At 42.7% G+C, this 27767-nt stretch overlaps 1 protein-coding gene across 2 annotated transcripts in view; it reads left to right on the plus strand.

Annotated features, from left to right (window-relative positions):
* Nucleotides 1-27767, plus strand: part of PTPRT (protein tyrosine phosphatase receptor type T) — a 734569-nt gene that overhangs the window by 691957 nt on the left and 14845 nt on the right. For both annotated transcript variants that reach the window (XM_073309805.2, XM_073309804.2), the window contains 8 exons: nucleotides 3102-3189; nucleotides 14592-14668; nucleotides 15368-15404; nucleotides 16760-16857; nucleotides 18567-18683; nucleotides 20164-20318; nucleotides 23374-23509; nucleotides 26869-27018. In XM_073309805.2, coding sequence (XP_073165906.1) covers nucleotides 3102-3189; nucleotides 14592-14668; nucleotides 15368-15404; nucleotides 16760-16857; nucleotides 18567-18683; nucleotides 20164-20318; nucleotides 23374-23509; nucleotides 26869-27018 — 858 coding nt within the window. The remainder of the gene's footprint in view (nucleotides 1-3101; nucleotides 3190-14591; nucleotides 14669-15367; nucleotides 15405-16759; nucleotides 16858-18566; nucleotides 18684-20163; nucleotides 20319-23373; nucleotides 23510-26868; nucleotides 27019-27767) is intronic.

Genomic DNA, 27767 nt, shown 5'->3' on the forward strand with positions numbered 1-27767 from the left:
GAATAAGTAAATAACACTTCCTTATTTACTTTTTTCACACTCGTCATGATTTTATAGACCTCTATCATATCCTCCCTTAGTTGTCTCTTTTCCAAGCTGAAAAGTCCCAATCTTATTAATCTCTCCTTATATGGAAGCTGTTCCATACCCCTAATCATTTGTGTTGCCCTTTTCTGTACCTTTTCCAATTCCAATATATCTTTTTTGAGATGGGGCAACTAGAACTGCACACAGTATTCAAGATGTGGGAGTACCATGAATTCATATAAAAGCAATATGATATTTTCTTTCTTATTATCAATCCCTTTCCAATGATATGGGATATATTGGATCTGACTGCATCCCCTTTTGTTGGACAAGACAGCATCCCTTGGTATAAATATGATGAGGTGGGATATTTTTTCTTCTCAAAAGCTTATGATTAGATTGCTAATGATTGTTGCCATGCTCTGGTCAATCTACTGTGACTAGATCCTAATGTAAAAATAAGGCACCTTTCCCCCTTCTCTTTGAAGATGAAAATGAGCCTCCCACACCCTCTTAGTTATGCTTATTTTTTTGCCCAGGAAATTAGCTGCTATTATGTAGCAGCTGTCCATAAAAGGAAATAGAAGTGTGATCAAAGCCCTCACCAGTTACTGTTATCACCTCTTGCTCCTGGGCATTCAAACTGGGTCTTGCATTCCCTGTTCTCAACAGCACTCACAGATGTGCCTGACATCATCTGTCCTGGAACTCTGTGAGAGGAAATTCAAGATCTGCCAGGGAGTCGTTCATATCACGGTTTATTGCAATGTCAGGTTTGTCGAGCCTAGTTATTATGTCTCTCTTCAGCCCAAATCAGACGCAATAATAGACCTGGATGGCTTGTGAAGATGCATGTGAGTTCATTTTCAAATTTGGGCTATTGCAAACCACCTGCTGCTAGTGAAGGCAAAATAAAGTCTCCAAGGATTAAATTAAAAGAACATTATTTCCTAAGAATCCTAAATAATAGTTTGAACACTGCTATTATTCTCTTGGAACACTGCATTTGCTTACAAGTAGTGCTTGGGAATGGCAAAGTGACAGAAAATCTCAGGGGAAGATACGTAGGAGCTGCCATTTACATTCTCAACACTGAGCATGGCCAGGATGGAGCTACAGTTGAGAATTCACGATTTTGGTTTTCTGTCTCAGCGGCAAGAAGCTATGTGCAAGTGGCACTAACAGAAGGTTAGTGCCATCTGTGGCCCAAAAGAGAACTCTGCTTCTGCTTCTCTGAACTGCCCATGCTGAAGTTTCCCTGGCTATGTCCTGAGTGATCATCCCAATTTACAGACACTTCAAGCCCTGTTGCAAAGAGGGGAAAGTCTGCCTCCCTGGCTATGTCTCATGAGATGTGCCTTTTTCCTGGCTATTTCCATAAGAACCTTCATTTTGGAAAATGGTCCTGTCATAAATATAAAGGGAAGGGTAAACCCCTTTGAAATCCCTCCTGGCCAGGGGAAAGCTCCTCTCACCTGTAAAGGGTTAAGAAGCTAAAGGTAACCTCGCTGGCACCTGACCAAAATGACCAATGAGGAGACAAGATACTTTCAAAAGCTGGGAGGAGGGAGAGAAACAAAGGGTCTGTGTCTGTCTGTAGTCGTCTGTATGCTGCGCTTGCCAGGGACAGAACAGGAATGGAGTCTTAGAACTTTTAGTAAGTAATCTAGCTAGGTATGTGTTAGATTATGATTTCTTTAAATGGCTGAGAAAAGAATTGTGCTGAATAGAATAACTATTTCTGTCTGTGTATCTTTTTTGTAACTTAAGGTTTTGCCTAGAGGGGTTCTCTATGTTTTTGAATCTAATTACCCTGTAAGATATATACCATCCTGATTTTACAGGGGGGATTTCTTTATTTCTATTTACTTCTATTTTTTATTAAAAGTCTTCTTGTAAAACACTGAATGCTTTTTCATTGTTCTCAGATCCAAGGGTTTGGGTTTGTGGTCACCTATGCAAATTGGTGAGGCTTTTTATCCAACATTTCCCAGGAAAGGGGGGGTGCAAGTGTTGGGAGGATTGTTCATTGTTCTTAAGATCCAAGGGTCTGGGTCTGTAGTCACCTAGGCAAATTGGTGAGGCTTTTTACCAAAGCTTGTCCAGGAAGTGGGGTGCAAGGTTTTGGGAAGTATTTTGGGGGGAAGGACGCGTCCAAACAGCTCTTCCCCAGTAACCAGTATTAGTTTGGTGGTGGTAGCGGCCTGTCCAAGGTGTAATATTTTGTACCTTGGGGAAGTTTTGACCTAAGCTGGTAAAGATAAGCTTAGGAGGTTTTTCATGCAGGTCCCCACATCTGTACCCTAGAGTTCAGAGTGGGGGAGGAACCTTGACAGGTCCATATGATCATATCTAAAGGGAGTCATGTGACCAAGTCAGAGGGTGGTTGAAATGCTAGCACTGGGATGTGGAACCTCCCGCTCCAAGAAACAAATCCCAGGTTTATAACTGTGGCCATGTCCTTTAGCTGTGTGTACATTTTATGCAGCATCTGATGCTCAGTCCCTGTGTAGTACAAAGGCAATGGCTATAATATCGTTCTGTGTGGGTGATGTGGTAAAGCCTTGCAGGAATTCCTTTAAGAAAACCACCAGAAGGTTTGTATGATGTAGTTACTGAAGACTGGTATCACACTGTTATTAATCCAGCAGTAGGAGAAACCACCCTATATACTTTCTATTTAAATATCCTACAAGACTGAGTTCTGCATTTCATCTGGTCTTTCTCAAGGGCATGTGTGTGTGAAATCCTCACAGACCCTGCACTGCAGGGGAACATCGCTTTCCCTATAAATATGCCGCCAGAAGCCAATGCACTTCCCCATCCCTTTTAGGTCCATACTTGCACGAGGAAAATTATTCTTAGCCAGCATAAACCAAAGAGTGCTAATGGTCTCTGCAGAGCTGTGCCTTTTACATAATCGGATCTGCCTTTTCCTCCTTGAGAACAGCTGTTTGGTTGGTTGAGTACTGAATTATGCATCGCCTTTATTTTTGCCCAGCTTTGTCATGTTAAACCACCTGAAGGCATTGGCCACTCTTTTTATAAACACTCTACCACTGTTTATTTTTCAGGCTCTACCCGAGGGGCAGACGGCATCTTGGGATACGGCCAAGGAAGATGAAAACCGCAATAAGAATAGATATGGGAACATCATTTCCTGTAGGTCCAAATTCAAATTAAACTGAGCATACTGTGTGTGTTTGTAAGCGTCTGGGTGGATGTTCGAGAGCCTAAATAAAGAAAAATGGCTGAAAATGCCCAGCCTTTGAACAGTTTGATTAGTTAGTTGCAGGCTAAGCTTCTTGTTGTGATATCTCTCCGTTCCCGCCCCCCCCGCCCCGCCCCAGCATGTTTCAGATTTTGTACTTAAGGGCAAAATCCTGCTGTCAGATTTTCATGATGGACTATGATGCCAATAGCCTGTTCTATCTCTGCATACACAGAGCTTTCAATACCACGAATGGGAGTTCAGTGGGAGACCAGGAATATTAGAGCTGAGATGTGGATTAGAGAACAGAATTTTTCCCTTAGAATAGAGGTTGATAGACTGTAGTCTGTAGAGCACTCACTGGTGGTCTCCAGAGACCTGGTTGCTCACATGAGGTGAGCTCTATTCCTGTTTCCTCCTGAATCACATTGACAGCTAAAATGATGTTAAACACTTCCCGATCTTACCTGCTCAAGTAAGCAATTGGTGTAGTTGCTACAGGGATGTTATGGGATTGTAAATGAGATGGGAGGTGTCTGAGACCCTCTCTCTCTCTCTTAAGATGTGTTCAGCAGCATGGAAGCTATTTTAGAACCCCTGTATTCGATTATTGATATAATAAACCAATCCAGGAACAGAAACGGACACTTTTTGACTGTCCCATTGAAATCAGTTGAGTCATGCTAGCATAAATAAGGGCAAAATTAGGCCCCATGCATTCATACATTCTGCATTGACCAGGGGAAAAATATCTTTCTTGCAAATATAAATAATGGCCTTATAGTTAAGCCACTTGACTCTGCCTCATCAGATTTAGAACTCGTTCTTGATCTGGCACAGATTTCTGGGTGACCTGGGAGAAGTCACTGTCTGTCTGTCTGTCTGCCTTAGATCTCCGTCCATAAAATGGGGCTAATAATACTGCTTATTTCACATCTTTTCTCTGTTTTGACAGTTTAGATTGAGTTCCTACTCTGGAGAATTTACAGTATTTTACTGTGTGTTCATAGGGTGCCTAGCACAATGTGATGTATATAATAATAATAATAATTAATTAATTAGTCAGGATGGGCAAACTGTGCTGGATAAAATAAGCTCTTCCTCTGCCCCAGACACTTGGTCAATACCCAAACCAAATCTTTTAATTTATTTTTAGTTTCAAAAACTTTGACACATTTTGGTTGGTTTGGTTGGAATTTTTTGCTTTTGTTTTTTTGTTTGGTTTGTCTGTGTTCCAGCTGGACATGGTTTAACCTGCATAATCTGATGCAGCAACAGAATTAAACAATGGGTCTGAGCCAAAATCCTGGAACTAGATAGTTTCCATCTGCCTGTAGGGAAGATCTAGATTTGGATCCTAAGTTTATGGCTCAGGCTCATGTCTCAACAGAATGAAATCACTATAACAAACAGAAGAAATGAAAACAGAAACTGAACTAATACTGTAGCATTAGGAGCCTACCTAATTGTGAACTGAGATTCACTAATACATTTTGAATATACAGTAACTCCTCGGTTAATGTTTTAGTTATGTTCCTGAAAAATGTGATGTTAAATGAATCCAATTTTCCCATAAGAATTAATGTAAATGGGGGAGGAGGGGTTGGTTCTAGGGAAATTTTTTTTCACCAGATAAAAAACTACATTTTATATATATATATATACACACACACACACACACACACACACAGAGTATAAGTTTTAAACAAACAATTTAATACTGTACACAGCAATGAAGATTGTGAAGCTCGGTTGAGGTGGTGGAGTCAGAGGGTGGGATATTTCCCAGGGAATGCCTTACTACTAAATAATGAACTAGCATTCGTCTGAGCCCTCAAGGGCTAACACACTGTTGTTAATGTAGCCTCAGATTCTACAAGACAGCATGAATGGAGGGAGGGGAGACAGCATGGCAGACAGAGACACACACCCTGCGTGTGGGAGGGAGAGAGAGAGATTTGCATTGCCCCTTTAAGTACACTGACCCCATTCTAGTGCATTGCCTTTAAAAAAATCAGGAAGGTGAGACAGCAGCTGTGCCCGCAAGCTCTCTCCATCCTGAGCCTTGTCGTGTCCCCCCCCCCGCTCTATGGAGAAGGGGTAAGCCGGGTGCAGGAGCAGGGGGGAGGGGGACACCCTGACAGCCCCCTCTTCTCCCCCCTTTTCCCCCGCACAGCAAGCAGGAGGCTCACAGGAGCAGCCCCAAGGCAGGGGGCAGGAGCAACACACGGCAGTGGGGGGAGGTACAGCTGAACTGCCACCAATTGGTAGCCTGCTGGGCGGCTGCCGCAGAGGGAACTTAGGGGAGCGGGGAGCTGATGGGGGGCTGCCCGTCGACCCTGGTTCCAAGCCCACCCCCACCCCCCGCCAGCTCACTCCAACAGGCTGCTCTTCCTGCAAGCAGTGGACAAAGCAGGCGGCTGCCAAACGACGTTCTAAGGGAGCATTGCGCAACTTGAAACGAGCGTGTTCCCTAATTGATCAGCACCGTAACAATGAAACAACGTTAAGTGGGACGACTTTAAGTGAGGGGTTACTGTAATTTATTTTCCAGCTTCCATATCTGTGGCACCAATGATATAAAAACAACAACTCAAGCCACAGGCTGTTGGGCATGGTGTAGAATGGTTTAGAAACTTTTTGATCTAGAGGAATAATTATGGGATTGAAAGTAAATCAGGAATTCCTTATTTAAAATCCCAGTTTTGCAACTGATTTACTCTGTGGCATTGGGCAGGTCACTTAACCTCCTTGCTTCTGTTTCTCCATGTGTAAAATGGAGATGGTAGAACTAGAATAAATACTTGTCCAGTGTTTTTGAAGAAGAAAGTGCCACTGTATTTATGAGTGATGTATGTAATGAGGAAAATATGTAAGGCAATTTTTTCCGGTAGTTTTGAGTAAGCAGAGGACATGACTGAAGATGGAAGACAGAGGCTGTAGTTACTGTCCAATTTAGGACTCGAGATATCAGCAACAAGTGCAGCACATGGGAAAAAAACACATAGTGAAATCAAACAAGGTGAATGGGAAATGACACAGTGGGGAAATGTTCATAATGCTGCATGCTTGAAGTTAATTACTTGAGATTGTTAAATACATTCAAATGGAATTAGTTAACCAAAGATTAACTATCCGAGATTACAGAGTAGCAGCCATATTAGTCTGTATTCGCAAAAAGAAAAGGAGTACTTGTGGCACCTTAGAGACTAACCAATTTATTTGAGCATGAGCTTTTGTGAGCTACAGCTCATGCTCAAATAAATTGGTTAGTCTCTAAGGTGCCACAAGTACTCCTTTTCTTTATCCGAGATTAGTAGAGCACTATACAGAATACAGAAATAATAGATACATTCTGACCTTTTGATATATGGTAAAAACCTGGCCTCTGTGTCTCTCTCCTCTGTAAATGATGAGACTCAAGCAGTTAGCACTCGCCGAGCTAACTTTCAAATCCTTTGTCTTTTATGGAGCGTGAGACAGAGAAACTCCTTTTTGTAAGGGAAAATTGCTTTCCCGCAATTAATTTCACTGTGTGTCTTGTTTTGACATTTTTGTTTTACCTAATTACTTATGACAGGTTTCAGAGTAACAGCCGTGTTAGTCTGTATTCGCAAAAAGAAAAGGAGGACTTGTGGCACCTTAGAGACTAACCAATTTATTAGAGCATAAGCTTTCGTGAAGTGAGCTGTAGCTCACGAAAGCTTATGCTCTAATAAATTGGTTAGTCTCTAAGGTGCCACAAGTCCTCCTTTTCTTTTTGCTAATTACTTATGGAATTTCTTTTATGGAATTTTTAGGTTAGATGATCAATAAACTAAATGGAATTCTAATCTGATCATTATTACTGACAGCTGTTACAACCAGAAGTTTTACTGAGTTAAAAACATTTTTCAATAGGTCATTGTTTCATCCATTACAGAACCCATCTGTAATAACAATTATTCCTTATCAATCACACAGTCCATTACAGAAAACATCTGCCATAAGATGAATCCCTTATCAGACACACTGTTTTGTTTATAACTTACTTCTGTAGATACTTTTTTAACAGTTTGATGGGTCCTGTCCCTAGACATGTATAATCCCACAGATTTGGAGGCACCAACCATAATGAAGTACAGCTCAATACTTGATCACATAAAGTTCCTGAATCCAGGTCTTTTACAGGTCAAGAACCAACACTCTGGCCTTAGAATTCAAACACACACTTTTCTAATATCATAAAGAGTCTGGAAGAATAGTTAACATGTGAAAGAGTTTAATCTGCAATAAAAAGAGGATTTAAGGGGTTAATATTTATTAACAGGTACTAACAACTAGGATGAATTGTTGTCTGACAAAGTGTTATGCTGCCTTTTGGCTACAAATATAAATACAATAGGAATCAAGAGAGAGGAGCTGATGTTCTTGAATATGGAAATGCAAAATGTAATCAAAGCTAAGAAAGAGGTGTTTGCAAGGTCTAAAACACCGTAATACAAGTTCAGGTCCAGAGGCAGATAGGAAAGATGAGGCAGAGAGGGTGAAAAGGTATAGATAAGAAAAGTGGAGGTAGAGAAGGAGAGGAAGGATGCACACGAGCTTAAGATAAATAACAAGATTGAGTTTTTTCCCCTCAAATACATATTGAATCAAGAGTGCAGAGGAGGAGACAATAGACCTTCTAAGAGACAGGAAGGAGAGTTTAGTAACGGAAGGGATAGGAACAGATAAATGGAATGAAATTCTTTGCCTCATAATTTCCTAGGTGTCTCAGGATGGATACCATTAAAGGGAAAGAAAGTGCCCAGGGAAGAAAGGAGATATCTGAAGAGCCTATGGGCCTGTTCCAACATCCATTGAAATCAGTGGAAGTCTTTGCAGTGACTTGAAGGACTGAACATTGGATCAGGTCTTATACTTGTCCCTCCTTTGCAAAAATGCCTGGAGAGGAACCAAAAAAAAAAATCAAAATTTTGACTCCAGTGGTGTCTACATAATTTCCCATCAGGGACACGGGACCAGGAGAGTATGCACTAGCCAGGAGGCCATACCAGAAATAAAGCAGAATTCAGGTATCAAAAGGTATCTTTTCTCCCAGACTCAGGGGTCCTGGACAGCAGTATAGGATCCCCTTCCTTTCTATTCTTGAGCCCACACCAGGAGTCCTGGTGCTATTAGCTGGACTCTGTGATCTCTCTGAGTGGGACTCTCAAAGCACATAGCAGGAGTTAATGATGCTTCCAACAGTTCCAACTCCAGTATTTGCTGGGGCTTTATTCTCCAGCCACAGAAAATGAGTAGTTCTCATTGATGTCAGTGGGACTTATCCATATGCTGGTTTGGGAGAATCAGGCCCCTGGGAGAGAAGGAAAGGGATGTTCACCACATAGTGTGGCTTCTCTGTTGGTCTTGTCAGCCTGACTGATGATTGATTTCATTGGGAATTATGCCTAAGTGAAGGCAAGAGGATCAGGCTCAGAGAAATGACAGCAGACCTGGAAATAGAACCCAGGAGTCCAAGGGTCAGTCCTAGGACCAATTCTATTCAACTTATTCATAAATTATCTGGAGAAAGGGGTAAACAGTGAAGTGGCAAAGTTTGCAGATGATATTAAACTCCTCAAGATAGTTAAGACCAAAGCAGACTGTGAAGAACTTCAAAAAGATCTCACAAACTAAGTGATTGGGGATCAAAATGGCAAATGAAATGTAATGTGGATAAATGTAAAGTAATGCACATTGGAAAAAATAACCCTAACTATACATACAATATGATGGGGGCTAATTTAGCTACAACTAATCAGGAGAAAGATCTTGGAGTCATCATGGATAGTTCTCTGAAGACGTTCACGCAGTGTGCAGCCGCAGTCAAAAAAGAATACGGGATGTTAGGGATAAAAAAGGGATAAAGAATAAGATGGAGAATATCTTATTGCCCTTATATAAATCCATGGTACACCCACATCTTGAATACTGTGTACAGATGTGGTCCCCTCATCTCAAAAAAGATATACTGGTATTAGAAAAGGTTCAGAAAAGGGCAACTAAAATGATTAGGGGTTTGGAACAGGTCCCATATGAGGAGAGATTAAAGAGGCTAGGACTTTTCAGCTTGGAAAAGAGGAGACTAAGGGGGGATATGATAGAGGTATATAAAATCATGAGTGGTGTGGAGAAAGTGAATAAGGAAAAGTTATTTACTTGTTCCCATAATATAAGAACTAGGGGCCACCAAATGAAAATAGTGGGCAGCAGGTTTAAAACAAATAAAAGGAAGTTCTTCTTCACTCAGTGCACAGTCAACCTGTGGAACTCCTTGCCTGAGGAAGTTGTGAAGACTAGGACTATAACAGGGTTTAACAGAGAACTGGATAAATTCATGGAGGTTCAGTCCATTAATGGCTATTAGCCAGGCTGGGTAAGGAATGGTGTCCCTAGCCTCTGTTTGTCAGAGGGTGGAGATGGATGGCAGGAGAGAGATCACTAGATCATTACCTGTTCGGTTCACTGCCACTGGGGCACCTGGCATTGGCCATTGTCGGTAGACAGGATACTGGGCTGGATGGTCCTTTGGTCTGACCCAGTATTGTCATTCTTATGTTCTTATGACTCCCTAAAGGCCAATCATGAGAAGGAGATATGTCCTTATTGGGTACATGCCACAAAATTCTGAGCAGGCAAGATATCTTGGGAAATGGTGAATAAAACCACTGCACCTTTAACAAACTGCGTAATTGTGGTTCAAATGCAATTGCTGGCAAGAGCCAGAGTCTGCACTGATTAGTTTTACCATTTTATTTATTAAAAGGCTACAGCTGCCAATTAACATGTTTTGCTAAATATTTCTATTACTGTTTCACCGCTCCTGAAACAGGAACCACAAGTCCCCATGGGAAGGGCATTGAAGGGCTTTCTGATTTTGCTGTAATTTCTGTAAGTGCCTCTCTTGTAACCTCTCGCAGTAGCACCGCTCCATGAATCACAGAACATCTTATCCTTATACCCCTTTGGGTAACGATACAGTACAAGAAGAAAAGGAGTACTTGTGGCACCTTAGAGACGAACCAATTTATTTGAGCATAAGCTTTCGTGAGCTACAGCTCACTGCATCCGATGAAGTGAGCTGTAGCTCACGAAAGCTTATGCTCAAATAAATTGGTTAGTCTCTAAGGTGCCACAAGTCCTCCTTTTCTTTTTGCCAATACAGACTAACACGGCTGTTACTCTGATACAGTACAAGGATTATCTTTCCCAGCTCACTCCTCCTTCTCAGCATTGTGTTAAAACAGGGCACTAACCTCTCTGTGCAGATACCAGTAGGTCTTTCTCCCAGTCCCAACTCTTGCAGCTGCAAACAGCCCAAACTGCAGTGGTAGAGGTCAAGTTCCACCGCACATGGGGGAAAGATACAGGGATTCAGCACAGTGGGTCCTAATTCCCTTGAGTGTTGTGAAGCTCTGCTTTGTGGGGCTCCCTGCAACCCAGTACACAGAGGTGTTTTGTGGGGAGCTGCGGGAGTTGAGTGGAGTTGGGGTCATGTCTTCAAAACCACACAGATCCTTCAGTTTTCCTGCTGGGGAGGTGGTATGTGTCGTCTGTGTGGGAATGACTTCAGCCTTGAGGTTTCCCAGTGCTGTGGGAGGTATCCTAGCAGAACTCAGTACAGTGCCAAGATACGTGGGCTGTGTGTCTGGGTTTAGGATTTAGCCTTTAATGTAAAGATCTGAAAAATAAAGCAAAGATTGGGGGACAAAAGAAGAGTCCTCTTTGTAGACCAGGGACCAGTGAGGAAGGAGGAATCTGTTTGCCTGAATATGGACAAATAAAAATGTGCTTTGGGTGAAACTATTTGGAATCATTTTGAGACCTGGATTTTTAGTCCTCCAAAATGTTTGGGGGTGTCTGGTGTTGAGGTTTTGGTTTATCCCATTATATAGATAAAAAAATCACAGCAACTGTTATTGGACTTTTGGTCCAGATTTTCACTGGATCTCCCCCCAGCCATTCAAAGTCAGGGATGCTGAGATCGGAGACCACCCCTGGGTGGTGGGGATAGTCTGACGAGACTGCCTACAATGGCATGTAGCCAATCTGCCACAGCTAGCAGCAAATATCTCCAACGCTTGGTGATGGGATCCGAGATGGGGAGGGCTCTGAATTACTACAGCAAATTTTCTCCAATGTTTCTGTCTGGTGTGTCTTGCCCACATGCTCAGGGTCAATTGATTGCCATATTTGGGGTTGTGAAGGAATTTCCCCCTGGGTCAGATTGGCAGAGAGACTCGGGCTTTTTTTTTTTTTTTGCCTTTCTGTGCAGCCTGGGGCATAGGTCACTTGCAGGTTTAAACTACTGTACAGGTGGATTCTCTGTAACTTGAAATCTTTAAACCATGATCTGAGGACTTCGGTAACTCAGCCAGAGATTAGGAGTCGATTACAGGAGTGGGAGGGTGAGGTTCTGTGGCCTGCAAGTGCAGGAGGTCAGACTAGATGATCATGATGGTGCCTTCTGGCCTGATAGTCTACGACAGCACAACAAGTCTTTCCCTCTCCTTTTCCCCTGGGCTGAACACTGTCCCCACTTGATATAACCCAGCATGGAGTGGGATGCCTTCTGTCAAAGGGAAGTGCTGTTCCTGGTACCCAGGGAGTAATTACAGCTGAGTCAGCCAGAATTCTCCCAGGACTCCTGCTGCAGTGCAGTCCCTCCAGCCTCCAAAACAGACCAGGACTTCAAAGTCACAATTTGGTCCATAGAAATAGAAAATACAGAACAGAAGGCAAAGAGAATCCTACAGGGAAACTAATTTTTTAAAAAAGAGATGTCTTGAAATATCCTTTGGGACGGAGAAGATTGTGAGGGAACATCACTGAAATATATAAAATTATGGAAAGTGCAGAAAGGACAGCTTCTGCAAAGGCATTTGAGCTACTGTCAAAGAGCACAAATGAAGCATAAATAATTCAGTCAGAATTTTCTTACGTGGAGAAAAATATAGACTTGAGTCGGTACCATGGAGAGCAACACAGCTCATAAAAATAAAAAGTATGTGTCAGGGATGGGTACAGAATAAAAACCCTTTTAAATCCAAGAAGGGGTGAGCTTAGTTTATGTTCCTGACTTCCTCACTGAACAACATTCTGTTCCTGGCTGCTGTCTTCACCTCATTGAAAATATTGCCCCATGCCTCTGTACAGCTTCCACTTCATGGGATAACTCTAGTGTCAAAACGAGATGTGGAAATAATCACACCGACAGTCACAATTATTCAAAAATGGGAATTTTGACACAAGTGTGAAATGATGAATTTGGTGTTCCAGAATGGAACTATTTTCTGTGAAATCCTTCTCAGTTTGGACTTGGTAGTAAAACTGGTTTACAGCCAATTTTTTGTAATTTTTTCTAGTTATGTTAATTCACAAGGGTAGAAGATGATATGGCAAAATCAAATGATAAAAAATGTCATTACAATGTTTCAGCAGTTTCTCACAGCCCTGGATTTTGTAGGCATGAGCTTGCTCTTAAGCAGATGCTCCCACTCATGCTAAAATGTGTGGTGATTTTGTGATGTGAAATGAATTCACCCACACTCTGATTTGAACTTGAGCTTAGCTTGCCAGAGATTAGAGGCTTTTAAGATAGTGTGGTCCAGTAATGGAAAGTTCTAAGAATCAGGAGACCCAGGTTCTAACCTCATCTCTAGTACAGACCTGTTGTGTGATCTTGGGCAGGTTACCTCATCTCTGTGTGTCTGAGTTTCCCCATTTAAAAGAAAAGATCTTTCTAAGAATCGTTCTTAGAATCGTTCTAAGAATCGTTCCTGATTCTTAGAATCGTTCTAAGAATCAGGAGACCCAGGTTCTAACCTCATCTCTAGTACAGACCTGTTGTGTGATCTTGGGCAGGTTACCTCATCTCTGTGTGTCTGAGTTTCCCCATTTAAAAGAAAAGATATTTGCCTTCCTTTGTAAAGCATTTAAAAATCTATAGATGCTTTATGAGAACACTAGTATTACTCTTAGTGCATTAATGTATCTTGTCTCTGACAGCGGCCCGCACCAGTTGCTCCAGAGAAAGGTGGAAGAATCCTCAAGTGCAAAATTCGGGAATAATCTGCCCATGGAGAAGTTTGTTTGTAACTTCAGGCAGAGATTGGTTTATGCAGTTTTTTACCCTATCTAAAGTAACTGAATACTGCTAAACTCTTGGCCTCAGTGTGGTCTTGTTGCAATGAGTTATATAGGTTCATTGTGCTGTGTACATTCCCATGTAAACAGAATGTTCCTTGGTATCAGTTTTAAATTTTGTATTCTTCAGTTCTATTGAAAATTGAAAAATTTGTTTCTTGAGAGAGACAAGGTGGGTGAGGTAAAAAAATTGGTTTCTTGAGATAGACAAGGTGGGTGAAGTAAGATCAACTTCTCCTGGTGGAAGGGACAAGCTTTCAAGCTTCACAGAGCTCTTCTCCATATGATGAGAGAGGTAAATAGGAGTGACTGTTTTACCATCTTTATATTCAGTATTTTGAATACCTCTGTTGTGACCTCATTTATTTTTCTCTTCTGTAACAATCCTAATCTCAACTCTCACCTCAGTTTCCCTAGTCCTGTCAATCCTTGGCCCCTCTTCTGAGCAGACCAGGAAAGCTACCATTTAGTTCTAAGCGTGGTGTTGGCTTTTGTGATCTGGACACTTCCCTATGGCCTGGGCTATGCTGGTGCGGGGGGGAGGGGAGTGTTCGAACAAAGATACGCAACTTCCGCTATGCTATTCGCATAGCTGAAGTCAAAGTATCTTAGTTCAAGTTACCTGGCCATCCTCACAGCAGTGAGTTGACCGCGGCGGCTCCCCCATCAACTCCACTTACTCCTTCTGCCAAGGTGGAGTACAGGCATTGATTCGGGGATCGATTTATCACATCTAGATGAGACGCAATAAACCAATCCCCGATAGATCGATCACTACCTGGCAAGTAGTGAAGACATACCCTAAGAGGATGAAGGCTGAGATCCAGAAAATGAAGAATGTTCATGTTATGTGTAAATCTCATAACAGATTATATTAACTTCAGTGAATAATAAATGCCTACTATAAATAAAAGGTAACCACAGGATGTAAAGGTAACACCTTAAATACCAAAAGGAAATCATGGACAAATTTATGGATAGCACCATGATGGTCTTTGATACAGCTGTATATGTTCAATTAACCAAAAAGCAGCAAATGGAAAGCTCAGTTATAGTACATCTGCCCACTTGTGTTTTCCACTGCCTTAGGACAGCCATATTCTTCTCCACTTAACCACACATGAAACACTTAGTACTTTTATTCATCTTTGACTTGACTCTTTTTCTTTTCATCTTTCAGATGATCATTCAAGAGTGAGACTGCAGCTGTTGGATGGAGACCCTCACTCAGACTACATAAACGCCAACTACATAGATGTAAGGGCTGGGTACATACCTTGCGTGACAGAGAACCATATCAGCATATCTGCGTGTGGGTGTGGTACCTCTTTAGGCTATCTCTACACGAGTAGCCAGGGGGAGATTCACATCCTGAGGAGACATACTGACACTAGCTCTCAGTGCACTAGTGTGCTAAAAGGACAATGAAGCCATGCCGGTGTGAGCAGCGGGATGGGCTAACTGCCCTGAGCGCACGTCTGGGGTCTCTGGCGGGCATGTACCTGGGGCAGCTAGCCCCTCCCATCACTCGCACTGCCATGACTGTGTTCTATTTTTAGTGCACCAACTTGATGAGAGCTAGTGGGGGTATGTCTCCTTGGGCTGGGGGGGTCACACCTCTCAGCTCCAAGTGTAGAGAGACCCTTAGAGAGAGATTAACTGCTTCATTCTTGTTTTCTCTCTGGTACCATCAAATCCATGCTATGAAAACTCCAAACATTTCATGGTAGTTGAATTATTAAAGAGGACTAAAGCAGTTCCTGCCATTTGTAATTCCTCAAAGGGACCATGTGACTCATGTAGGGTTTCTATGTACCCATTAGTGCTCGTGCCTCATTCACAGCACAACAGCTGATTCTAGCCAGAAGAAGTAAAATTCATGCCAGTTTGCTCACTCTGACGTGTGATTTTTATGGACCTTCCTGATTTGTTTTCCCTTCTCTTATATTTTCCCAGGGATACCACCGGCCTCGTCACTACATTGCAACTCAAGGCAAGTGGCAGTCTCCTGCATCTAACTATTTCTCTAAAGACAATGATGTGCTAAGCTAATCCAAGAGCCATTGCCAGAGTAAATCTCCTGTGTTTTAATATCTGTAAGCATAGAGTGGTATTCAAGCACAGAAAATAAAATAAGACACATTCCAGTACACTGCTTGTGAGGATATTTGAAACATACTCAAATGCACAACCAGAGCTAGATTAACATAAAGAACATCTAAACCTATGGGTAGTAGTCAAGTCAATAATGAGTCATTTGTCCAGGAAGAATGAGGTCAGAGTAAGTTGTGCACTGGAATGTGATTGAGGAATTGGCTGTGTATTAAGGTGGGTCAGAATTGAAAGGGAGTTTGTTATGGAGCTGAAGAATCTGAGAGTGTGTTTGTTTGCATGGTCAGGCCTGTGGGAGGAGGTTGGTGTGTTTATGACTACATCCATAACTGGTGTCTTCCTGGATTTGCAGTGGACTAAGTAGATAGAAAATGTAATTGAGCAGCCTCACCTGTAAGTTGGTGAAGATTTTGTGGGGGACTTTCCCACCACTTAAAAATACCAGCAACGTGAAGATTCATGTTGCTAGCTATGAACATTGATATCTATTTCTCCATGCTTCCCCTCTACACAGCCCTGATGTCCCTACTGCCCTCCCATTCCCTGCTACACCATTACCAGCCATACCCCTTTGCCAGGACCCCTTCCCTCACCACCAGTTATGCCCACTCCCTCCTACCTTGCACCTATGCCACCCCTTGAACTGGCCTGCTCCCAGGCCCCTTCCATGTCTATGCAATGGTAGATTTTAATACATACAAGCAGACTAGAGACGAGGACTGAGGTCACACGGGTACAGGGAGTAGAGCTGTACAGGGAATCTGGAGGGTGGAGCATAGAGACAGTGATAGTAGACACAGGTTTGGGGTAGGAAACAGGCTTTCATCTGCAATGTACGGGAGGAGGGAGAAGCAAGCTCAGAGACGCTCTGCCCTAATAAACTTCCTGTGGTGACTTAACCCCAGAGCCACAGGGGCACATCCATAATGTATTGGATTGATCATATGTATCTATTTGCGTACTGTATCTCTCTCTAGTACTTATAATGCATCCATCACCACAGTTTCTGCAGTCCTGGAGCCTTAAAATCTCACCCGCCCTGCTGGAGAGAGTATCTGTTTTATTAAACAAGTCAGTATTGTTCAGTGGATGTCACCTTGAAGATCAAGGAAATACCCTGTAAGAAGGGTGAGATTTAAGGTGAACAGGGCTGTAGGCAGAGAACAGCTGAAAAGGATTGCTGGCATTAAACCTACCCTTTTAAGATGTCCTTTTTTCTCCCTTCTCCTGCCCCAGGTCCCATGCAAGAGACGGTTAAGGATTTCTGGAGAATGATTTGGCAGGAGAATTCTGCAAGTGTTGTCATGGTCACCAACCTGGTGGAAGTTGGCAGGGTAAGGAGGCTGTATTCCCAGTGCTCTCCACCACTTCCTCACCAGATGCAGCCAAAATAGTAGCAGACGTAGTAACTTTCTACTGTTCTGAGTATCTTGTAAATGCCTTTCAGTGACTACACTTTGAAGAACAAGATAATAGATTAAACCACTCAGGTTTCTTCTTTAAAACTGCACTCTAATTTTCTTATTTCCTAGCTGCTTCCCCTCATCTCTGGTAAGCACCTTTCCCCATTGTGTTTTTATTTCCTCTAGATGCAAATATATTGGGCCAGATCCTCAGCTGGTATAAATCAGTTTAACTCTTGAATTCAGTGGAGTTACACCAATTTGTACCAGCTGAGAAACTGACCCTTTTACTACAGAAACAAAGTAGAGTTCTGTGTAATTTATGTGACTTATTCTTTATCTGCAAAGTTCACATGAGCAAGAATATGGGATATTTCTTTAATCTGGTCTCAGTGACTGTTGAAGGATCAGTGTATCAATGGTGAATAGCAGAGGTGCTAGGTTTTGAAGGTTTGGATCTGCGCCCCCACCTCCGCCAGTTAGGCGCCATGTACAAAGAGAATGGTGGAAACAAGGGCCAGGGGTATAAAGAGTCAGGATAGGAGAACTTATCATGGCAAATCTATGCTTTTAAAGATAACCAAGATGCTTGTGGCTCCAGGGAATGGGTTTGGAAGGGGCCAAGTAGCTGTGCCAGTCAGGTAGGCCTAATTGTTTCTGAGGATCCTAGCAAGCCTAACTAAGGTTCGGGTTTGCTCTTCCCCAGCAATTCAAAGGGAATAATCCCTATTCAAATTGCATGGCCTTGAAATGGCCTTTACTTCCTCCTTTTCTTAACCCATTACAATGTCTTCTATCCCATATTTCCCCATCTCTTTTATCCCACCCTTGTTTCCTACCCTGCTCCCCTATGTTCCCCACTTCCTAGCTCCTCTCGCCTCAATGTCCAGTTCTCTCTCCCCACCCCCTTTTTTAAATAATTTTACTTGTTTGAGGTTTCAGAAATCCTTCCTTCAAAAATTTATTTGGGCCACAATGTTGAGAGAATTATCCCCATATCCCACTTACTCTGGATACTGGTTCCTTGCATGCTGAAGTAATCTCTTCAGAAATGCCAATTACTACATGGGGAGCTCCTTTCTAGAAACTGCTCGTTTACTGACACTGAGGGGCAGACGGCTGACACAGGAGGGGTTGACCAGATTGAGGTTACCACGGGCATAAGGGTGGTATTTGAGCTGTTAGTTTCTCCACTATACTATAGATGCTTTGTGATTAGGACACACAACAGATGTAGCCATGTGAGTCAGAGCAGCTGCTGTCAGCCTTGTTCAGTGTTTCTGTTTCAAGTAGCCACCAGGCTACTGAAATGTGTTGGTACCGATGGGCAAAACTGAAAAGGTTGGGTCCTTTTTCTGATGAGTACTCAGAAATGTGGATGCTGCTCTGAATTGGTCAAAACAATTATGTCTGCAAAACTGGGCTGAGAAATTTGTGAGAACAGACTCACTTTCAGTATGTCAGGGCTCCAGATTTCAGTCCCAGTCACAATGTTAGAAATAATTACAAATGTAAAAACATTTTTATGCAGTTAAGTGAACTTCTTTGAACATTAACTAAAGATCCAGTTTTTGTATTGGACTTGAATTACACAATCCATTACCGCACCCATCCCTACAGTCTATTTTTTCTTCTTGTAGGTGAAATGTGTTAGATACTGGCCAGATGACACAGAGGTCTATGGAGATATTAAAGTCACATTAATTGAGACAGAGCCATTGGCAGAGTACGTCATACGCACATTTACTGTACAAAAGGTAAGGAAGTCCCCAGTCAATTTTACTTCAGACATAACACCTCACTTAGGATCTGAAGCATGGTTCCACACAGACATCACCAGGAAGCTTGTGGATATGGGAGGGTTAAATTTTGACTTGTTTTCTACCTTAGTAATCCGATTTTTATGAAGCATCTTCCAAGTTCATATCAGCAATTAGATGAAAGCATAAATAACTGTGGATACAATTCATAGCACTCAAATGTCTAAATGCATCTATGAATCCAGTAGGTGGATGTCTACATGTCATGAATAGTGACTATAGTTATTCACACTGGCAAATTGCGGGTGGGGGGTGGGAAAGCACCAGTAAAATTAGATCCCAGGCAGAGGCCCTTTTAAAAACAAATAAAAAATAACGTTCAGGGTTTAAATATGTATATTCTTCCAAAATCTGCAGTTTAGTGGAAGGTTTTTGTGAAGCACCGGTGGAAAGTGGAAGCCTAAATAACAGACCATTGCAGGTCTGCCCAAATCACACCTCACACCCTTGATAAGCAATTTTAAAGCTTTCTAAGAAAACTCACACCATTCATTAAACCTCATCACAGCTACACTGGAATATGTTCCAGTTTCTAGTGCCCTGATTTCATATTTTGTTGAACCACTGAACTGTTTGGCAAGAAATAACCAAAGACAGGTCTGGCAGATCAAAGGGCTTGGTAATCGAATATGGAACCCTGCAATCTCTGTGCCATAGCCCAAAATGTCAGCGACAAAATGGTGTAACTAAGTGGAAGCTCTTTGGCAGCATGTGTGTGGAGTAAACTGGTGGTGATGGTCCAGTTCCTAGAGAACAGGTACCTGTATCAGAACAGACAGTGACTGATGTCCTTGTCTGTAGCCTCACCAGAGGCCAAGGATGGGTATGGAAACAACATACCTACCCTCTCAGCACTAGATGCAATCCCTCCTTCTCAGGGTTGAAATGCATTGATGGGTGATTTTTGGGAAGCTTTCTCTTTTGCAGCCTGTGCCTTAACTGCTCTATGGCCTTCAGTCTCCAGGCCTGTCCGTCATTAGCACTACATTCACTTCATCGGAAAAAAAATTAATGGAACAGACTGGATACTAGAGTGGAAATGAGCTGGGAATTTGTACCACTAGTGGTTTCTCTTTGCAGGTGTGGTTGAGCAAAGGTACCCTGGCACTGAAGTTACCCCATAACGTTACTGATGAGCTAATTTTAAATTGCATTTAAGACAATACACTGTGAATGGGTAGTGGATAACCACTTTCATAATCCTCAGGCTTATGTGATACACTTCAGTTGTAGTGGAAGGTGAAATCTCTTGATCTTTCACCTTGAAATCTCCAGAAGTGAGAAGTGGTATGTGAAATGTGGCTTTATATAATTATGTTTAAATGGTAGTTCAGCCCTCTGAATGAGTAAAGAATGCAGTGAAATACGGTGATTGTGACATGAAGGAAGAAAAATAGAGGTTGCATTGTCTCCTCAGAAAGGCTACCATGAGATCCGAGAGATTCGGCAGTTCCACTTTACCAGCTGGCCAGACCACGGGGTTCCTTGCTATGCCACAGGCCTCTTGGGCTTTGTTCGGCAGGTGAAGTTCCTCAATCCGCCTGAGGCGGGGCCTATAGTTGTGCACTGCAGGTATGCAATCTGTCTGTCTATTTGTCTGTCATTGCTCATTTCTGTCCCAGTCCCCTTAAGTTTTTCCTGTTTCTTTCAACCTAGTGATCACCTCTCTACTTTTTGCTGTTAATGATACAGCTTGCTGGCCTTAGAGGTGAACTTGTGCACAGTGGAACAGGTTCTCCATTGTGCAGTGGCTGCTTTATGCTTCATTGCTGGTGTAAACTGGCCGTGGAACTGGCATCATTGGCCCAGGGAGGATCACTCCAATGAAGAGGATCCTCTGGTGCCATAGGGGCTCTTAGCCCAGTGCCCTCCATGCTGCTGGTGTAGCAGAGGGAAATGGTGCATGGCTGGGATACCCATCCTTGGCTGCAATTTCACCCTTCTGTGACAATTGGCATAACTTAGAGCAGCATCAAGTGAAGGAACTTTCAACCACCTTTGCATGTACACACTTGTACCCCAGCTTCTACTTTTGCTCTTCAGCCACTGGCAAGATCGAGTCCAGGATATCGGTCTTCCTGCTCCCCTGCCTAGTGGGAGATGCCAAATATTGTATATAGTTTTTAGCCTTCACTTAGCCCAGAGCCTGGGAGTTTAATTTCATTCTGGAAATCTGCCATGTAGCTTCCTAAGAGCAACTTAGACCAAAGTGTACCAGGAAGACCTGCTTGTTTAAGAAGAGGGAAGGCTCAAAATATTGGACTACATGCTCACTAACTCTGAGCATTATACAGGTTATTGTTATAATTATGATAGGTATTACAGTAGCCACTAGAGTCCCCAGCTGAGACTGGAGCACCCTAGAGCTAGGCGCTGTACAAACATTTGAGAAAACAGTCCCTGACTGGAAGAGTGAACAAGCTAAAATGTGTGAGACAGACAAAGGGCAGGGGTAACAGAGAGGTAATGCGAGTTGGGCAAGGTCATACAGCCGGTCAGTGGCAGCCAGATTCCAGATCTCCTGACTGACTCCAGTTCCCTATCCACTCACCCATGCTGCCTTTCAGGTACAGCCTCCTGCTGACAGACTTGTCAGTCCTTACCCTTGCCAATGTTAGAAAATGACTCCAGGTAAGTATTTGTGTTGGGGAACATAGTGAAGTCCTTGCAGCATAGGAACGCTGTTTTTGTTAGTTTGGATCAGACTAGTGGGCCATCAAATCCAGTATGAGGTCAGTGCCAGATGCATTAAAGAGAGTCACCAGACCTCCAAAATTCACATAACCAGTTATATAATGTCTGATGGGGTGAAAAGTCCCTTCTTCAACCGTGTGACGATGAGCTGATGTCTTGGTAACCCCGCATAGTGAGGACAGATACAAGTGGTAGTCACAAAATTATCCATTCTTTTTTTTTAAAATTGAGCTGCATTTGATTTTGTATTTGCATTAATATAGACATATAATAGCACTGTGGCCTCCAACCACTGAACAAGAGTTGCCAATATCCCATTGCAAGAAAGACATTACCAGAACAGAGAAATAGTATATAGCAGCTGTTTCCCCAATGCTTCCACCCCAACAAAACACGCAAACATATCTGTTTATGGAAGAGGAATAGATGGAACTTCAAGCTAGCAAGGTCCGAGGACACAATTGCTGTTCCGTGCTTTCCCCTCCAAACCAAATCAACCATAAGCCAGTTACAACTGTTGTCCCATACCTCTTAGGGAGTGCATGTATGAGGCAAGAGGGAAGAGAGAATGAATTCCAAGACCACCCCAAAAAGGGAAATAAATGAATCCCTCTGTTTTTAGCAGGCAGACAGATTTATAGTAAAATACAAATGAAACCCCAGGAGCTGGCAGGTGGTAGCTCTGGGTTTCTATCTGCTCTTTCAGAGCTGTGACCCAGGCCTGGCCTTTGAAAGAGACTGGTCCTGATTCAGCAATGCTGAGAAAGAGGGGAGAGATTTTTCATCCTTCACATTTTAATGAATAAATGCCATTCGCTCTCTGTTATTTATCTGCTTTTGAATTTTAATGACTAGCTCTAAGTGATAATTACCAAATTCTCCCTACCAATGCCTTGCTGGATAATGTCACCGCTTGATATTTATGGACTGCCAGTGACCTCTAAATATAGAAATGTTATAACTATTTGTTAAAATTTTGAAAAGTAGAGAGATAAAGAGAGAGGAAATGCCACTTATTCATTAAAATTCTGCAAATGAAAAATATCTTCCCCCGTTCAGCTCTTGATTAATCTGGCACATTAATTCATGTTCATTCATATCTCCCTGCTTTACAGCACTGTTTGGAGTTTCATACATCAAAAATTTTCTTGGCTCTAGCTGAGTTTGCCCCTTTCCTCTAGGATAATGGGGAGAAACTTCCTCCTCTCTTTATCTGACACACCTAGACAACTCAGATGACTTCCCCAGTGGGAGAGGGGGCTCATTGACAACACCATTCATGTGAATGTTTCAAGTCTCACAAGCAGTGGGGGTTCTAAATTTAAGCACTTGAGTAACCCAAAGCTCCCTTCTCTACAGTCTCACAATTCCCACCCTGGACTCTCCCCACCCCAGGTCCAGTTCTCCATGTACCGAATGTAACTCCTACCAGCTAAAATGGGAGAAGGATCTTGCAAGTAGAGAACTGGCCCCTCCTTTCCAACATGTGCACCTGAGTATGGCAGAGTGCTTTTAAAAGTCACATGGGAGAACCCCTTCCAAAATATATTTTCTGAAGCTGCCTCTAATTACAAGAGCATGAGTTTCCTCTCTGTCTCAGTTCACAACAGAGTCAGATGTTCTGTAGCTCGGGTGCTTATGGAAGTATTGCTGGACAGGGCTAGAATATTGTTTTTCATTGATCTTCCTATTAGTGTCCAAGAAACAATTTTTCTTCTTACCCCTCTCTCTTTTCCCCTTCCCAAGAAAACCACCTAGCCTTGCTCTCCCTATGTCTCATGCTATTTCAGCAACACAGAAGACCAGTCCTTCAGTACAGAGGGGCAGCTAATGAAGGAAGACACCTGTGCCTGTAACACACAGATTTTTTTTCTCCTCTTGACAGCCCTGCCTCTTCATGGTCTATTGATCAGGGCTTCATTCTTTTTTGCAGCGCTGGTGCTGGAAGGACAGGGTGCTTTATTGCCATTGACATCATGCTTGACATGGCAGAGAATGAAGGTGTCGTAGACATATTTAACTGCGTGCGAGAGCTACGATCCCAGAGGGTCAATTTGGTACAGACAGAGGTAGGTGCCAGCAACTATTTTCTCTTGTTTTACAGCCCTCCTGTCAGCCTCTGCTCAAGAGGAGCCCATCAGTGAGTTAAATCAATGCCTGTTTCCGCCACCAGGTTGTTACATGGAATTCTTTGTAGCTAAACTTGAGTAGGCATGTATTAAATGTTCCCATGTACAGGCACATATTGAGTGTACCCAAGGCATGAGGATAAATTGTGCACCTTGTTACCCATCTGTTGGTGCCTTGTTCAGTTTTTGTCTTGCATTGTGTCAAACTATCTCATGAGTCCTGCTGAGTGTCATTGTACCAGGTTTCCACATGTTGCAGCATGCATTGACCCATCAGAATCCCCATGCCTTATGCTCTTCTATTATACTGCACTTATCATGGTAATATCTGAACCCTTAGCCCTGGTCTACACTACGAGTTTAGGTCGAATTTACCAGCGTTAGGTCGATTTAACCCTGCACCTCTCGACACGACAAAGCCATTTTGGTCGACTTAAAGGGCTCTTAAAATTTATTTTTGTACTCCTCCCTGACGGGGGGATTAGCCCTAAAATCTACATCGCTGGGTCGAATTTGGGGTATTGTGGACGCAATTCAACAGTATTGGCCTCCGGGAGCTATCCCAGAATGCTCCACTGTGACCACTCTGGACAGCACTTTCAACTCAGATGCACTAGTCAGGTACACAGGAAAAGCCACGGGAGTTTTTGAATTTCATTTCCTGCTTGGCCAACGTGGCAAGCTCATCAGCGCAGGGGACCATGCAGTCCCAGAATCGCAAAAGAGCTCCAGCATGGACCGAAAGGGAGGAACTGGATCTGATCGCTGTATGGGGAGATGAATTCGTGCTATCAGAATTCAATTCCAAAAGATGTAATGCCAATATATATGCCAAAATCTCCAATTTTGGCGTAAATGCGAGGTGTTTACAATGCTCACAACTGCAGCGATGATCAGGGTGGGCTCCCGCTTGCAGTGCTATGGCATATGCGCAGGCAATCCAGGAAAAAGGGCAAGAAATGATTGTCTGCCGTTGCTTTCACGGAGGGAGGGAGGGAGGGGTCACTGATGACAAGTACCCAAAACCACCAGCGGCTACCTTGTCCATTATCTCAATTTTTTAAAATTAATTAAAAAAAAGAATGCATGGTTTCAAAACAATAGTTACTTTATTTCAAAGGGGGGAGGGTGGTTGGCTTACAGAGAATTAAAATCAACAAAGGGGGCGGGTTTGCATCAAGTAGAAACACACAACTGTCACTCCGTAGCCTGGCCAGTCATGAAACTGGTTTTCAGAGTCTCTGTGATGTGCAGTGCGCCTTGCTGTGCTCTTCTAATCACCATGGTGTCTGGCTGCTCAAAATCAGATGCCAGGCGATTTGCCTCAACCTTCCACCCCGCCATAAACGTCTCCCCCTTACTCTCACAGATATTGTGGAGCACACAGCAAGCAGCAATAACAATGACCAACAGCGCCAGCGAGCTTTTAAACGTCCAAAGGCACATTATACCACCATTTTGCACTTGCTCAGCCTATAGTTGAATGGCTCCTTACTACTCTCCAGGCTTCATGAACCATGGGAGCAAGGGGTAGGTGTGACCACGCAGTGCTGCCAGCTGGGAGAGCAGCCTGAGGCAGAAGCCTCCAGTTTGCAGGGTTGCAGCAGAAGCGGTAGAGCGAGCAAAACACCATTGATGAGGACGGCTAGCAGTGCTATGGCATCTGCGTGGTTAACCCAGGAAAAAAGCCACGAAACAATTGTCTGCCATTTCACGGAGGGATGGAGTGGTGACTGACGATATGTACCCAAAACCACCGGCGACAATGTTTTTGCCCCATTAGGTATTGGGAGCTCAACCCAGAATTCCAATGGGCAGCGAAGACTGCGGGAACTAGCTACCCACAGTCCACCGTTCCGAAAGTCAACGCTAGCCACTGTACTGTGGACGCACTCTGCCGACTTAATGTGCTTAGTGGGGATACGCACAATCGACTGTATAAAATAGCTTCTGAAAAATCGACTTCTATAAAATTGACCTAATTTTGTAGTGTAGACATACCCTTACATAATGCTCATTTGATATCAATTAATTACATGTAGCTAAACAAATAAGTGAAATATGCCACAAAATACATTTCCCTAATCAATCCAAAGTATTAAAGAGTCTGACTCAGCCAGCTACCTAAGTACATGCACATACTTGAAGCACGTACATGGACCTATTGACGTCAGTGAAACTAGTCACTTGATTGAAGCTGGATATGTACTTAATTACCTTGCTGAATCAGGACGATAGAGCATAGAAAAGAGGGGAACAATTATAATTCTGCTGGACTCCATTACCAGGATATAGTCTCTTTAAAGAACACTCTATTTACCATGTGGAAAACCATGCATCTTTCAAATGACCAGTAATCCGAAGTCCATTACAGAACAGAGAGATGGAATAGAGCCATTGGTGCATCTATTGTTGTTTTTACTGCAACAGTACCACCAGGGTATAATTGCTCCTAACCTATTTGTGGGATCCTTGTCCTAGACTAAGTGTTTACACTGACTTTTTCCCTCCATTATGTCTCTGGGGTCCAGAGGCTTCGCATTTTATGTTTAAATTTGAAAGGGGTTGTACAAGCCACATTTTTAATGGTGGGCAAAACAGATTCCCTCACAAAATGCTGTTGTGCTTGCAAAAACCTGTAACTGCGCATCTTGTGACCCATCTGCAAGCAGAATTTCCCCGTTTGAATCAGCAAACTGCCCATTTACATGCACAAATGTAGAATTTTCTGGGCATAATGAGTGCACTTGAATTTTGTCCTGCTTGAACATTTGTGCTGATGAGACACATTCTGCACAAATCTATGGCACAGGGAGTGTATATATGGATCTCGGGCTTTTGTTGCTCACTGGAAACATTGCTGGAGTAGTGTCATCTATTCCTGTGTTGCAGGTTATTATAACTGAATTAAGGGATGCAGTCACCCCTGAGGAGTAGAGAACTGGTTCCAACTATAAGATCCAAGTTTTCTTTTTTAAATTATCTGGTAAAATTATTTTGTACAAAGAACAATACTAACCAGGCCATCTTGGCAGAAGGAATTCAGGGCTAAGACCAGCCTCTCATCAGCAGTAGCTATGCACTCAGCAACTGGTGGAGGGAGCTCATCAAGTTGTATCTTCCACAACATGCATGCATGTGCGTGCACACACACACTCACATTTAAAAATCTGTAGTGAGCACAATTTAAACAGAATCAGCATTTACAATTCCATGGTATTTAAGTTTACTGTGAAATTTTGTGATATTTATTTAGAATGGGGTTAATTTGCAACATCTTGTCCCTGTGCTCTGTGCAGGAGCAGTACGTCTTTGTACATGATGCCATTCTAGAGGCATGTCTTTGTGGCAACACAGCAATTCCGGTTTGTGAGTTCCGATCCATATATTACAATATCAGCCGACTGGATCCACAGACAAATTCCAGCCAGATAAAAGATGAATTTCAGGTAAGAGCACCTGGCCCTTTTCTTGTCTGCACCAATAGCAGTTGATGTTTTGCATATGTGTTTTATCAGTTGCTTTATCTTATTTCATGATTGCCAGTAGTCCAAAAGTGGGTATAATGTTCACTGCTAATATTGCACTTTGCTCCATTCGTGGCCCAATCCTAATTTCAACAAATATTTTTGTTCTTTCTTTCACTACATAGTTTATGTGAAAAAATGTCAGTGTGTGGGTCATTTATTAACGGTTGACTTTGACTGTGCTGTTGATGAGTGATTGTCCAAGTTGCATGGGATTCTTTCTCCACCCTGATTGGATGACTGAAATTTTGTATAAAGGAGAATCACAAGCCAGGAGTAATGCACTTTCCAGTGCAGATTTTCAGGTGCAGAATCATTTGTGCTAAAATGGAATAAACTTTGAGGCTGCACAAACATTTTCACAAATACCTGGTGGCTGCTCAGCAACAATGAACAATGACCCCACAAATAATGGTGGGCTGAACACACTGCACTTATTCCCTGGAATATTTCTGAATCACTTTTTGTGTTTTCAGCCAACTCTAGTTCATGGGAAAGGCAAGTCTTTGAAAGGAAAGAGGGAGGGAGGGACTTTGGCATTCATTAATTCAGAAGTTATCCAGACTAGCCATTAACAGCAAAGTGCAGAACTCTCTACCTGCAGCAAATCTCCACTGCAATGTAGTGTCTCGGCCAGCACCAACCTACAGCAATAATATTCTGCAGTTTTA

The sequence above is a fragment of the Lepidochelys kempii genome, chromosome 13, assembly GCF_965140285.1.
Source record: "Lepidochelys kempii isolate rLepKem1 chromosome 13, rLepKem1.hap1, whole genome shotgun sequence".
Lineage (NCBI taxonomy): Eukaryota > Metazoa > Chordata > Testudines > Cheloniidae > Lepidochelys > Lepidochelys kempii.